Source organism: Pelophylax lessonae (assembly GCF_965119305.1).
Source record: "Pelophylax lessonae genome assembly, chromosome: 3".
In the NCBI taxonomy this organism is placed as follows: domain Eukaryota; kingdom Metazoa; phylum Chordata; class Amphibia; order Anura; family Ranidae; genus Pelophylax; species Pelophylax lessonae.
Window position 1 is genome coordinate 97,824,757 of NC_138770.1, and position 15,806 is coordinate 97,840,562.

A 15,806-nucleotide genomic window follows, 5' to 3' on the forward strand; every position below is an offset into this window, starting at 1 on the left:
TCAAGAGCTTGAGTATCAGAAGTAGTCCATACGATTGTCCATAGTACTATTTGGATGACGGCTGACGCGTTTCAAAGCATAGCCTCTTGCTATCTAGGAGCAGTGTGTCACTCCCAGTGTTATAGTGGAGGACAGGTATAGCATCCAGCCCCACTACAGGCCGCCTTTCAAAGTCTATGGCAGGCTGCGACTGAACGCTGTACTGCCAGCATTTAGGCCCCTGTGTATTCAGGGACAAAAGTCTGGAACTGCATTCTGCACCTTCATCCCTGAATGTAAAGGGCCCTAAATGCCTGTACTGCTCTGTACAGTGTTCAGCTGCAGCAGCCTGCCATAGACATCACAGGTACAAGGCCAATCATCATTTATACTTTATTACACAGAGAATCACTCACCCAGGACATATTGTGCATGTCAGGTGTGCAAACACTTCACTGGCTACACACTTACTCATTTTCTCCTTCAGTTGGCATGACCCACACCCATGTAATTATGTTGCTGTTTATTAAAATGTGTATCATTAAAAGAGACCATTAAACCAATTTTTATTTATTTTTTTGCAGATTTTTTGATAATCTGGCTCCCTATACACTGCAAGAGAGAGAACGGCAATTCAATTGCGCCATTCACTCAGGGAGTCGCTATGGTATTCTACTTTACTAGCAATGGTAATGTCAGCATTGAAATAGAATATATTTACTGTACACTTGTCTTTAGTGGTAAGCTCATATATGTAAATGCAAAATCATTGTTTATGTGCCATGGATGCATTACTGCTCATCATCCACCTTGTAATTTACATATAAATGATATAAGTATACATAAAAATTACATTATACAGAAAAGCCCTGCTCATTGATTATGTATCCACATCAGTCTCTGCCCTCAAAGAGTTTAAAAAAACTTAAAGTGTAGCTCCACTTTTGTGGGGGGAAAAACATTCCCCTCTGGGTGATCTCTGTACATTGCAAGGATTTTAACAAACTTTGTTGCAGATTCCTACCTTTTTGTTATTCTGAAGAAATCATTGTTTGTTCCTCTGTGCTGCGTGGGTCAAATGGGAGTGGATTTATAATTATCTATCAGCTGTGGCAGCTGCAGGGCTCTAATGAGGAAATCTGCTGGGCCTGCCTCCCTTTAGATGTGTTCCTATTGGGAGTATCTCACCAAAAATGACATTTTTGTTGCAGGGGATGCCAGAAATCTGACTTGTATCTTAGTGCAGACTTCTGGGAAAATTTGTGAGCCAATCACACAAGCAGGAAATGAGGTTTCTGGGGTGTGGTCAGTATACATTCTGTGTACAGAACACCTCCAGGTAGCCATATTGTATTGCATTTTCAGAAAATTACAACAGCTGCAGATTGAAAAGGAAAATAAATTTGTAATAACATTCAATCACAATATGATTCGTGTCGCAATTGTGTACACTATATTGTTTTTTCTTTATTTGCTGATTTTTTTTTTTTTCTCCATGAAAGTGGAGTTACCCTTTAAAGCCTCTACCTCACATATATACATACATACATAAGCATACTAGGGCCAATTCAGACAGGATCCAAATAACCTACCAGCAAGTCTATAGAAACCAGAGTACCTGCAGGAAACCAATATAAGCACAGGGAGAACATGCAGACTCAATGCAGATAGTGTCTTGGCTATGATTAGAACTAAGGACCCCAGTGCTGCAAAGCAGAAGGGCTAACCACTAAGCCCCAATGCAGTGAATTAATAGTTGCGCTGGAAAGAATGTTACAAAATAAAATTACTTGTTCTGAGCCATGCTGACGACCTTTTTTCTTTTTATGTCTTCCACAGTTGTGTCCCCTACATATACGATATATATGGGAAAGGACAAATATGAAAGTAAGTTGTTATTGTTGGTAATGGACAGCACTGCAATTTTTTAAATTTTGTACAGGTACATCTTTAAGACTCGTAAATCTACAAAATTGTGTGGCAAACATTTTGGGCCGGTTCACACCTGCATTGCACAGGAACGAGCTTTGCGCTCCTAAACCATTCAGTGCAGTGTAATTTTGCAGCCCATTCATTTAATTTTGTTGGATAATACTGAGGCTGTTTGAAACTTTTGGCATCTCTAATTGCTCATGAAGAATATCTTCTATGTGATTATTGCTTACAGATATGTCTCCGATAATATATTTTTTTTCCTTCTCTTAAAGATGAAGATCTTATAAAGTATGGCTGGCCAGAGGATATATGGTATGTAGAGGACTGCTAAATATATATTTTAGATAAATTTAAGTGGTTGTAAAGGCTGAATGTTTTTTCCCTTCATACATTCTATGCATGAAGGTAAAAAACCTTCAGTATGCAGCTCTCTCCCCCCATCCCAGCCACCAGCATAGATGTGTGAACTGACCTGCAAATCTGACATTTTTACAAATTAATCTCATAGCATCTATTTCAGGGGTCGGGAACTTATGGCTCACAGGCCAGACGTGGCTCTTTTGATGGCTGCATCTGCCTCGCAGATAAATCTTTAATAAAGGGGGGCGTGTCCGGACCTGAGCCGCGCTGGATGTGTAGTCCCAGAGCTCCACTGTGTCCACCACTCAACCCAGTGCCATCCGCGTAGCTGTGCCCAGTGCCAAGGAGATTTCTGCACCCATTGACGGTACACTTTGTGGGCTACCCACCGCTACCCTCAGTTCGTCTCTGGGTGACAGGATTGCCGCGCTACGGACCCCGCGGCCTACTCGCGGTACCGCCGCTGGCTTGTGTGCTGTGCATCTGAGGGCCTTGGCAATCACCGCCCGGTAATGAGACCTGCCATCCGCTCCCTGCTCTCTCCTTCCCCTCTAACACCCAGGGACCCGCGGGAGCTGCCTCTCACATCCACTTCTGAGGCCTTCAGCGGCCGGCCGCCATTTTCTCAGGGCCTATACTCACCTCCATCACTCGCAGGCCTGCAGGAGCTTCACCACTCCGGCCTCATTGCATACCTGCCTGCTCTGCTCTCTTCCCGACCGTACTCCAGGCACTTTCACATGGCTCCATCTACTCACTGTATAGCTGCGGCCCATAAATATGAATATGAATATTAAATAAAAGTTCCCGACCCCTTAAGTATAGTGTATGGTGCTCATGGAATTACATTTGAAAATATGGGGTGTTCATGGCTCTCTCAGCCAAAAAGGTTCCCGACCCCTGATCTAGTTTGTAGCAGTTAGGATTCATCACCCACACAATTCTTCATAGACCTTTGTACTCTGCACTCTATTCAGGCCATTGGTGAATTTTCATTCATTCTGGGAAAAAGTTAGATTTACAAACTGATTTACCCCAATGTAAATCATTTGAAATGTCAACAAACCATTATAAAACTGAGTAGTGGGTTCCCAGTTTATTATGGAGCTAAGTGAGAGGTTTTCAAGACAGCTAAACAATATCATAACTCATGAATAGATATATAATATAGTACAGCTTACCAGTAGCAGCTGCATTACATTTTCATTTTTTCAGACTAATGTCCTTTTCAGTAAACACAGAATATACCTGTTAATCCTGACAGAAATGCAGTGTCATTATCACCTCTGAATGATGAAAAGAATGTTGCTTTATTTCTGTAAACTACTAGTTTCTCCATCTTGCATGGAGAGAAGTAGGAGGACATGGCTTTTTTTTCATAGACATAGTGGAGTGCGGTAGCATAGTCACCCAGGGACAAGAAATGTGTTATTTGCAGGATTTCGAGGTGGAAATATAAAAAAAAAAAAAAAGCTTAATGCAGGCACTTTATCCAAGGACTGGATAAAGTGGAGCTCCACCCAGAAGCGAACGTTCTGACAGGTACCAGCTCCCACTTCCGCTAGAGTTGCCTAGGCGGCTCGAGCGGAAGTTCTCCTCTCCCCCTTCCTCCTTGCAATTTTCTGGGACACATCACATGTCCCAGAAGATTGTCCAACCAATGGGGAGGTGCTGCACAGCATGCACCTGGCTGTGAAGCTGCCATTTGTCACAGCCAGGTGCCCACACGGTGCTGCGGAGAGGAGCCGGATAGAAACGAGGCTTTGACCAGCCACATTGCTGGACCATGGGATAGGTGAGTAAGTGTTTATTAAAAGTCAGCAAATACACTTTTTGTAGCTGCTGATTTTTAATAAACACAAAAATGAGTGGAACTCCGCTTTAACTGCTATGAATACATTTTTTGTTGGTTGGGTTTAGATGAGTTTTAAAGAGAATACTGTCAGTTTGCTCTTTCAGGTCTATGCACAGCCCACCTCTCTAGCCATGTAAACGTACCCAACTATACTCTTATTACTGCCTTCCCATTGCTGGACTACCACTTGTCTAAGCTCCAATGTCACCTAGTGTTTTCCCTGCTTCGTTGATGACAGTTCTGCATTCTTCCTCATCGTTTCACAGCCTACAGTGCCATCTTCTCAGTAGATTTTTCTGTTGCAGGTAGCTTCCTCTTTCAGAAGTAGGAAGGCCAGTGATGATACAATTCCTGTGCAGATACAGTGGAGTTTCGCCTAGCAATAGGCTTCATTTCTCCTTTGTACACTGCATATGGACAATGTTAATTTACTACATTTTAAAACTACATTTTAAATATTAATTTACAAAAATAACATAAAGGAAAATCGTTTTTGGCAAAAGAGACATAACAGAGTCTCTTTTACAAAACACTCTGCCTGTTAGTAATTTTCTGTCTAAAGTTCAGTTTTAAAGTAAACCTACATTGTGGAAGCTGTGCTCAAAAAATGCAAGCAAGAGGTCAAAGTACTAGTCTCCAGTATTAATTGTGGTCTTCCTACGGTTGATAATTTCCCCATTGGTGACCTACCAAGCCATGTTTTTTCACTGAGTCTCTGTGTGGAGGTGGCTTGCTTTTAAATAGCAGGATTTTGCTTCCTCATGTCAGAGCTGCCTCCCTAATGAAGATAATCTGATACCTGGTGGGCTAATGATGAAGACATGGCAGGAGGGGTGCAGGAAGCACAAATCCTCAAAATGAATGAAGCAGAGCAGTGAAATCCTTATACTGCAGGTCCTAGGGTACAGCTTCCTCTCCAGCAAGGAGACCAGTAAGCAGCACAGTAGTGACATAAACAAATCCTACTCCAGATCTCCTGAGACTAGCAATCAGAGGTAGCTGTGCCTTGTATGTCATACGATATACAGCTTAGAGGCAATAGAACAGAAGTACATAGGGAAGGACTGGAAGTGTAGGGCTATTTTACATGAGATATTTAAACCAAAGGCAAACCGGTTCTGTTAAAAGAGAAGTAGGGGATTTGAAAAAACAATTCAACTCACCTAGGTGGAAGCAGGATCATGTCGATGCTGCATCTGTCTCCCACCACCTCTTAGGCTCGGTTCACATATATGCGAATTGGATGCGTTTTGAACTGCATCAGATTTGCATGACACCTTAACCGAATTGGCTTTCTTTGGAGCCGGTTCACATATGTCCAGGACGGCTGCAGTCTGTTTTTAAAAAGAGTCCTGTACAATTTTAGGTCTGGCTCAGGTGCGAATTCAAGTATCGTACACTTTACAATTTCACACCTCAACCAGTGAATGAAACCACACTGGCCTCCTTTTGAAAACTCACAAGGAAACTGTGCCTAGACATAAGTGAACAGAGCCTAGGACCAAGAACTGAGTGATCAAACATCGTTGATCGCTCAGTTTTTCATCTGCAGAGAGCAGTGACCATCAGTAACCGGCTGTCTGCTTTGCTGCTCCAGCGCTCACTGGTGTGCCGGGCTGTAGAGGCGGTGGGAGTGGCTGGCTCAGTCGCCCAGTGGCTCACTGAGAGGCTGAACCAGCTGCCATTCCAGGCATCTGGGTGGATCCCAACATTAGAGTGGATCGATCCATAGCCTTAACCGGCTGAGTGACATCATAGCCCCCTGTCGGCTGAAAACGGGTTACAGGATTTGGCACAATTGATGGTGCCTAAAAAATAGACAATCTTTTGTTCTTGAGTTCATGTCTAATGTAAGTAAATAATTTTTTTTGCCCATTGCTGGGCATGTTTTGTCCTCCACACTGACAACTTTGTTGCCTGTTTACAGGTTTCACGTAGATAAACTCTCCTCGGCCCATGTTTACCTTCGGCTACAAAAGGTAAGGCTAGCCACATACAATATAATAACTCGCAGCACTAGAGCACGTTGTCAGCACACCACAGTACTGGTACAGCCCAGCCAAATCCTTTCAGACTGCAAACCTGCTGGCACCTCTTAACCATGACTGTAAAAAATGTTTCTCTATCGCTCATTGACAGACGTAGTCCTCGGTGATACAGCACCTTCGGGTTATGTTGCCTCCCGAAGGTGCTGTATCACCGAGGACTACGTCTGTCAATGAGCTAAGAGAAAAGGATTTTACGGTAAGATTTTACAAAAATCCATTTTTCTCTATCGCTCATTGACAGACGTAGTCCTCGGTGATACAGCACCTTCGGGAGGCAACATAACCCGAAGGTGCTGTATCACCGAGGACTACGTCTGTCAATGAGCTAAGAGAAAAGGATTTTACGGTAAGATTTTACAAAAATCCATTTTTTTATATTTTAGGGCCAGACGATAGATGACATTCCTAAAGAAGTTCTGACAGACTGTGCACAACTAGTAAAAGCTAACAGCATTCAAGGTATGTGCTTGTGTGTTGAAAAGCATTGCTTGTTATCAGATTTCTTCAAAGATCGCTAAACCCAAGAACAAAATATCACAGCTTTCAAATTCGTAGATGCGGTGGCTGCATTGGTTTTAATTTTTCTTGCTAAGAAAGAAAAGCAGTGTGCTTGTCTATCTGTAAGTTGACCTGGAAGCATAAAACAATGTTATCTTCCTTTTGTTAACTACTACAATGAGGGAAAAAAGTATTTGATCCCTTGCTGATTTTGTACGTTTGCCCACTGACAAGGAAATGCTCAGTCTATAATTTTATTGGTAGGTTTATTTTAACAGTGCAAGACAGAATAACAACAAAAATATCCAGAAAAAACGCATTTGAAAAAGGTTATCAATTGATTTGCATTTTAATGAGTGAAATAAGTATTTGATCCCCTATCAATCAGCAAGATTTCTGGCTCCCAGATAACAAGCTGAGATTAGGAGCACTCTCTTTAACGGAGTGTTCCTAATCACAGCTTGTTACCTGTATAAAAGACACCTGTCCACAGAAGCAATCAATCAAACTTCAATCTTTCCACCCTGGGCAAGACCAAAGAGCTATCCAAGGATGTCAGGGACAAGATTGCAGACCTACACAAGGCTGGAATGGGCTACAAGACCATCGCCAAGCAGCTTGGTGAGAGGGTGACAACAGTTGGAGCGATTATTCACAAATGGAAGAAACACAAAAAAACTGTCAATTGGTCTGGGGCTCCATGCAAGATCTCGCCTCGTGAATTTTCAATGATCATGAGAACGATGAGGAATCAGCCCAGAACTACAGGGGAGAATCTTGTCAATGATCTCAAGGCATCTGGGACCATAGTCACCAAGAAAACAATTGGTAACCCACTACGTTGTGAAGGACTGAAATCCTGCAGCGCTCGCAAAGGTTCCCCTGCTCAAGAAAGCACATGTACAGGCCCGTCTGAAGTTTGCTAATGAACATCTGAATGATTTAGAGGAGATCTGGGTGACAGTGTTGTGGTCAGATGAGACCAAAATCGAGCTCTTTGGCATCAATTTAACTTGCTGTGTGGAGGAGGAGAAATGCTACCTATGACCCCAAGAACACCATCCCCATCATCAAACATGGAGGTGGAAACAATATGATTTTGGGGTGTTTTTCTGCTAAGGGAACAGGACAACTTCACCGCATCAAAGGGACGATGGATGGGGCCATGTACCTTCAAATCTTGGGTGAGAACCTCTTTCTCTCAGCCAGGGCATTGATAATGAGTCGTGGATGGGTATTCCAGCATGACAATGACCCAAAACACACGGTCATGGCAGCAAAGAAGTTGGTTAAGAACAAGCACATTAAGGTCCTAGAGTGGCCTAGCCAGTCTCCAGACCTTAATCCCATATAAAATATGTGTAAGGAGCTGAAGGTTCGAGTTACCAAATGTCAGCCTCAAAACCTTAAACACTTGGAGAGGATCTGCAAAGAGGAGTGGGACAAAATCCTTCCTGAGAGGTGTGCAAATCTGGTGGCCAACTACAGAAACGTCTGACCTCTGTGATTGCCAACAAGAGTTTTGCCACCAAGTACTAAGTCGTGTTTTGTGAAGGAGTCAAATACTTCACTCATTAAAATGCAAATCAATTTACAACTTTTTTGAAATGCGTTTTTCTGGATATTTTTGTTGTTATTCTGTCTCTCACTGTTAAAATGAATCTACCATTAAAATTATAGACTGACCATTTCTTGGTTGGTGGGCAAATGTACAAAATCAGCAGGGGATCAAATATATTTTTCCCTTACTATAAGATCCCCCCACCTCCCCATGTAATGGAGTTGAGCAAAGTTAGACAGGTTTAAAGCCCAGTCTGTGTGTCATCCATGGCTTCCTTCATGGGAAGTCAGTGTAGCTACAAAGGGAAAGGAAGTGTGTTAGAATTACTAGATAAAAATGGGAAAAGGGCCTGAAAAAAATAAAACTAATGCAGCCACCACATCTAAGGATTAGTAATCTGCAATATACATTTTTGTTTTTGTGTTTAGATAGCATTTTAAACCATTGAGATAAATCTTCACAGCAAGTCATTAAATGTACCCTGACCTTTCTGTTTCTCTGTCACCAGGCTGCAAGATGAACAACGTCAATGTTGTGTACACTCCATGGAGTAATTTGAAGAAAACTGCAGACATGGACGTCGGCCAGATCGGCTTTCAACGGCAGAAAGATGTAATTTCTGTTTTGGAAACCTAAACAAAAAAGTTTAGCAGTGATGGAATTATTTATATACTAAAGCAAACCATTTTAGCCCTTTTCCTGTTTACAAGGTGGCATACAATCCCTCATTACTGACAGGGCCCTCTGCTTGCTAATGGGCAGCTGGCAATTCTACAGAATCCTATTCATCACTGATATACACATAAAATAGATTATGCTAGAACGAAACTAATATTTCGTGCTGCACTCCAGGCAAACTGCTAAGTAAACCGATGAAACACGTATAAGTGAGCTGTTTTATATGCCAAAAGATTTATATTTCAGCTCGTCCAGTCCTGAAGTGTATACAGCTCTGCCACACAGCACAGCCCTGTCAGTTTGGATGGGGGACCTGGTTTTTCTGTAATATTTACAGGGACTGTGAATGTGTGATACCAGGTCGAATTTAGGTGCTTGTACTGCTTGTATTTAAACTGTTCACTTTTCCATAAAAAAATTTAAAGGTGAACTAACACTTTGACCACCTCCCCTTCCCAGTCCCTTCCTGGGATGCTAAGCTGTCAGTGTCCATGCAGCTGGTCCAGCAGTCCAGGAATTTGAAATCCCCTCTCTTTTGCCTCGTCTCTCTGCAGCGCTTTTTGGGATGGATTAGAGCGATTCTTTGTGACAACGCTGACCAATCAGCATCTCTCTGATCCATCCCGGAACATCTGGAGGGAGAAGAGTGGTGATTTCAAACCACTGGACTAGCTGCATGAGCACTGACAGTTCAGCATTCCTGGAGGTAAGTACAGAGGGAATGGGGTGGGGGGTTTACCTTCTAAAGGTTAATTAACATTTTAAAAATAAACATATTTCTTGCTAGAGCTCAGCTTTAATTGTAACGTGGCAATAAACTCTTATTTGATCAATGGAGGACTTTTGAGCAGAACACTGCCACTGCATGCCAAAAAAGTTTGGAGGCTTCTATGCCACTCTGCAATGAAAACAGTTATGTGTAGCACCACTAGGTGTCAGCTTTTAGGTTCTCCTGTGCTTTCTATAGCTAATCAGTTTAAACATAGAAGAATTTGGTACTGTTCTTTGTTGTCCAGACACAGTAACGTTTTCTAGAGTTATGTTTTAAATGGGTTTGTATATTGGTTTTATATGTATGTCCCTTGGTATAGTCGGGACTGAAACCATCTTTTTTTTTTTTTTTTTTCTTTTCATTTGGCACGATCCCTTAAATCATTAACGTAGAACTATGGGCAAAAATTTTATTTTCATTTTGGATAGAGAAAGAGAGAGTAGTAAGCATTGTCAGATTTATTTTCGCAATCTGTGTCCCATTGCAGAGGTTTTCCTTCATTTCCTGTCCCATAGCCAAACAGGAAGTGAGAGGAAATCCCTGAAAATTTAGGGAATTCCTTGGGGACCCCCAAGCCACCAGAATTAGTGTCTCCATTGGAACATTTCCCCTCTCTTACTTTTCTGGGGACGACCCAAATTTTGGGGATTTTCTTTTACTTTTCACTTTTAAGGATAATGGTAAATAGGACAAATAGAGAGGGTAAATCTCCTTAACGGACAGCAATATAAAAAAAAAAAAACTGACAGGTGTTCTAATCCCTCTCCACTTTATCCAAAACTAAAACAAAAAGGTTTTGCCTTTAGTTATACTTTAATCTTCCTTTACAAATCCCCACTTCCCTTCTTCCATTGTGAGGGAAAGGAGAGGGATCTTTAATAGGAACACAAGAGTGTTTAAATTTGTGATCACTGTGATTGGTCATCACATTGATCACAGGGTATAGAGCCATGTCTTCATTGCTTGGGTGTTATTCTTCAGGTGAAAACTGTGACTGTAGAGAAGAAAGCAAACGAGATTCTAAATCGCCTGGAAAAGACAAAAGTTGAACGTTCTCCAGACCTGGCAGCAGAGAAGGAGTCACGAGATCGAGAGGAAAGGAATGAGAAAAAGGCTCAGATCCAGGAGATGAAGAAGAAAGAGAAGGACGAGGTGAAGAAGAAGAAAGAGATGGAGGATTTAAGGTACATCACTCATTCTAACTACATGCATCTTGAGCTTGGCCTTAGGATGCTCCTGTTCACCTCGTAGTGTGCAATAAGCAAGCTAGAGAGCCTTTAGGGACCATTCACACCTATACTTTGCAGTTACCACAATTCATGATGCACACTTTAGTGCATTGGCCTTCATTTTCAGTGGCATCCTAATGCAGTAAAAAAAAAAAAAAAAAAAAAAACTTGCATTGCAGCACCCCACAACACACAGTAACGCACTATTTGCATTGGAAGAAGTACTGCACATATCTGCACATCCAGCAGTGACCTGCAGTTGGAGACAAATGTCCAACCCTGGACGCAGATAGTTGTTGGATGTGAACAGCGACAGCTCCTCTCAGCCTATCATTGCTTTGTACATCCTGAGCAGCTATGGTCCAAGCAATGGGAATCCGTTGATTCTTGACGCTTGAATCCAGTGTATGCCCCAATTGCCCATGTGAGTAAAGCCTTAACTTTTTACACAGGTTAATATAAAAAATGTTATCAGAAAGTGAACTGTTAAAAGTCCAACACCTTGCTGCCAAATATATACGTACTGCAAGTTGGAAGGGGTTAAAAAGCCATCCTTGAGTTCAAGTCCAGTCATTTTGCCTGGGCTAAGATGTTGTTCCCATTATGCTGTAGGCAGGAGGAAGTACTTCTGAGTACAGAGCCAGTGAAACAAAAAATAGAATTTCTCTTTCGTTCATTGATGGACACAGCTCCTGTCATTCTTGAGCATTGGGTTATACTGCCCCCTACAGGAGTAGGACACTAGGCAGAAAAAAAACTTCTGGCTACACCCATGGGCATTCCCAGGGGGTATACCCCCTCTCCCTACTATAGTCATTCAATTTTTCTCTGCCTAGTTAGAAGTAAGGACCTAGTTCCTTGCTGAGATCTTTGGTCCTGGCAACATTTTTTAGATAGAAAATATTTTCCTCCTGGATTTTTTTCTGTGAGATCTACTATGAACTGCAAGACTGGGCGAACGGGCTGGATAATCTAGATCCAGTGGTCACCCCAGTCTGGCCAGCGAGTGCACGCAGGCCTATGCTCCTCTCTAGGTCGGCCGTGACATAGCTCCGTTGGACGGGGGCTGGCCCTACGAGTTAAACGCCTCGGGAGGTCACGTACGACCTGTCCTCAGCCTGAGTCACAGTGTTCCTCCTGGCCGACAGCCCCCCCATTTTGATGGAGAGGAGGATCTGTCTGGAGCCATGCCCACCTGGTATCTGGTATGGTGAGTAGCTGCCCCCTTCTACCCCTGGAAGGTTTAAGGGCAGCCGTGGGCCCCTCCTTGGGATGGTCAGACTCCCGGGTTCCCCTCCTTCCTGCAGGCACCCCCCTTGCCAAGTCCCCCATCCTGACCCCCCCCCCCCATACGCTGGGGATTTTTTTTTTTGGGTGGCCTAGCCAGTTTCCTGGGGTGGGGCAGGGCGCTAACTCGCGATGGGGGCAAGGGGGTTGTGCCACTGGCGACCAGACAATCGTCTGGCAGAAGGGGGAGGGTTCTACCTGGTGGGGCTCCTGCCAGGGCCCCCTGTCCTGCCTGGTTCTGTCCTGAGGCCTGGTCTCCCGATTCTGGGTCCCTGTAGGCCTCGTGGTGCCATGCGGGCCGTCATTTTGTTGTAGCCTTTTGTATTTCTATGCACGGTGGCCATGTTTGTGTAGTCCGGCAGCCATTTTCTTTTGGTTTGCATTGCAAATAGCAGTACTATGACAGTGGAGTCCTGTGAGCAGCGATTTCGGTGGTGGGAGCCCCTCCTTATCACCTGGTGCTGATTCTTGGATCATTTAGCTTTCTGATCTTCGCATTTGTAGTGCAGACTCTCCTGGTGGTTGCAGGTGCCTGTGTCGGGGGGTAATGAGTCTGGTGGGGTCCTCTCCTTCTCTGCTGAGGATCACTCTGTGCCTTGTGCTTGGCGACCGGGCGGTGCTGCTCATGGAGTCTTTGAAGCACGTTTTCCCCACCTGATCCCCTCTCTGAGGCTGCGGACCCCTCCGTGTCTCAACCATCCATCCATGCATGCACTGACCGCGGTCCTGGAGTCCCGGGTAGAGGCAGCTTGCGGGCGTTGGGCTAGCAAAAAGTGCCCCCCACCTTCTCCTGCTTCATCTCCCTTATCAGATCCTGAATCTGATTTAGCTGCCAAGGACGTGGGTCTGCGATCTTGTGCCTGGAATTCTCTGATAGTGAGGATGATTCCTCCACGTCTGCGACCGCGCACGAAAAGGTTCTGGTAGATGCACTGGTTGTATCTGTGTGTGAGACCCTGTCGCCGCAAGCTTGTGCGCGAAAGAAAATGCATATGTAAGTGGCGCCCACAAATGAAACCGGCGTTCCAACCACGCGTGAGGTTTCACCGCGATCGCCAGAGTGAGAGCAATAATTTTAGAAAAAGACCTTCTCTGTTCTTTGTAACTCTAAACTGGTAACGGTTAAAGTTTTTTAAATGCAGTGAAATTTATTTTTTTCCAAACAAATTGCGTTTGAAAGACCACTGCGCAAATACCGCGTGACAAAAAATATTGCAATGACTGCCATTTTATTCTCCAAAGTCTTTGCTAAAAAATATATAATGTTTGGGGGTTCTAAGTTAATTTCTAACAAAAAATATTTTAACTTGTAAACAACAAGTCCGAAATAGGCCTGGTCCTTAAGTGGTTAATTTTATGAGGGAAATTTCAGGAAAAAAAAGTTACATAATTTAAATAAAGAACTTTGAGGCAAAATAACGGTCATTGCTCATCAATGCAGCCTTTTCAGTGCCCATCTGCAGCCTTATCTGTGCCCATATGCAGCCTTGCCATTGCCAATCATTGCATCCTGATCTGGGCCCATCATTGCAGCCTGATCTGGGCCCATCATTGCAGCCTGATCTGTATCCATATGCAGCCTTGCCATTGCCATCATTGCAGCCTGATCTGTGCCCATCATTGCAGCCTGATCTGTGCCCATCATTGCAGCCTGATCTGTGCCCATCATTGCAGCCTGATCTGTGCCCATCATTGCAGCCTGATCTGTGCCCATCATTGCAGCCTGATCTGTGCCCATCATTGCAGCCTGATCTGTGCCCATCATTGCAGCCTGATCTGTGCCCATCATTGCAGCCTGATCTGTGCCCATCATTGCAGCCTGATCTGTGCCCATCATTGCAGCCTGATCTGTGCCCATCATTGCAGCCTGATCTGTGCCCATCATTGCAGCCTGATCTGTGCCCATCATTGCAGCCTGATTTGTGCCCATCATTGCAGCCTGATCTGTGCGCATATGCAGCCTTGCCATTGCCATCATTGCAGCCTGATCTGTGCCCATCATTGCAGCCTGATCTGTGCCCATCATTGCAGCCTGATCTGTGCCCATCATTTCAGCCTGATCTGTGTCCATATGCAGCCTTGCAATTGCCCATTATTGCAGCCTGATCTGTGCCCATATGCAGCCTTGCCATTGCCTATCATTGCAGCATGATCTGTGCCCATATGCAGCCTTGCCTTTGACCATCATTGCAGCCTGATCTGTGCCCATATGCAGCCTTGCCATTGCCCATTATTGCAGCCTGATCTGTACCCATATGCAGCCTTGCAATTGACCATTATTGCAGCCTGATCTGTGCCCATATGCAGCCTTGCATTGCCCATTATTGCAGCCTGATCTGTGCCCACATGCAGCCTTGCCATTGCCCATCATTGCAGCCTGATCTGTGCCCACATGCAGCCTTGCCATTGCCCATCATTGCAGCCTGATCTGTGCCCACATGCAGCCTTGCCATTGCCCATCATTGCAGCCTGATCTGTGCCCATATGCAGCCTTGCCATTGCTCATCATTGCAGCCTGATCTTTGCCCATATGCAGCCTTGCCATTGCCTTTCATTGCAGCCTGATCTGCGCTGAGTAACATAGAGGGATCTCCTGTGTACTCGGTGCTCGCAGTCACACATAGTCCCGCCTCCTTGTCCAGCTCTTATGATAGACAGAACACTGGTCCAATGCTGGGACATGTGACGTCTATCCTAAGAGCAGGTCCAGGAGGCGGAACTGTTTTTGACTGCGAGCACAGAGTACACAGGAGATCCCGGCTCTGTGTAATGCAACGTCCCCCTCCCCTATGAGGCAGCCAGGTACAATATCAGCCGATCAATACGGTACTTATTTTACTCACTGAGCTGCAACTCAATTTGTATCATGTGTTTTTTTTTTTTTTTTCAGGGGGGGTTTGGCTTATATTCTGTCTTTACCGTTTAAAATGCACTTGTAAAAATTAGAGACCCTTCATTTCTTTTCAAGTGGGCAAACTTACAAAATCTGCAGGGGATCAGATAATTATTTTCCCCACAGCAGGACCTGTCGCTTATATCTTCCTTGTAGTTGAATGCAGGCACACTAATGTCACCAAGTCAGTGTGGCCTGCAGTAGGTGGAGAAAAACACTGGGTGCTGGCAGTCCCCACCACCACCACCACCACCACTATGCCTACATTGGGGCTACCTTGCATCCACTTATCTACAGTATAGAAGATCAGCGTTTGTCACCCTAGGCCACTCTCCTGATTTGGACTACAAGCAAGACCTCCTTTCCTTCTGTACCTTGCATAGGGGGAGAGTGGATAATTTACAAAGTTGATAACATTGAGATCAGCTTTTGCACAGGAAATGACATGGGCACTGGAAATCTGGTAATAGATATTTTCTGTAGTTTGCAGAAAATATTTACTTAGCCTGAAATATCTATGGCCCAGTAGGCTGCAATATATAAAGTTATATTACATGTGGCAGTTACAGTGTAGCCCTTGATCCCCCTGCAGACAGTGGTCTGTTTTGGTGGATATTCAATCCTGTGAAGGAAAACATTTATTTAAACTGGCTTTGAGTTGGTCTGATTAATTTATTTTACCTTCTTACGTTTTTCTATGCCGTCCATCTC

At 44.1% G+C, this 15,806-nt stretch overlaps 1 protein-coding gene across 1 annotated transcript in view; it reads left to right on the plus strand.

Annotated features, from left to right (window-relative positions):
- The first annotated feature begins 564 nt into the window (after window positions 1-564).
- CCDC25 (coiled-coil domain containing 25) overlaps window positions 565-15,806 on the plus strand; it is a 32,904-nt gene continuing 17,662 nt past the window's right edge. Inside the window, exons 1-7 of the mRNA XM_082249658.1 lie at window positions 565-668; window positions 1,819-1,866; window positions 2,187-2,226; window positions 6,057-6,108; window positions 6,561-6,636; window positions 8,745-8,848; window positions 10,668-10,870. Of these exons, the coding sequence (XP_082105784.1) occupies window positions 644-668; window positions 1,819-1,866; window positions 2,187-2,226; window positions 6,057-6,108; window positions 6,561-6,636; window positions 8,745-8,848; window positions 10,668-10,870 (548 nt within the window). The 5' untranslated portion in view covers window positions 565-643. The remainder of the gene's footprint in view (window positions 669-1,818; window positions 1,867-2,186; window positions 2,227-6,056; window positions 6,109-6,560; window positions 6,637-8,744; window positions 8,849-10,667; window positions 10,871-15,806) is intronic.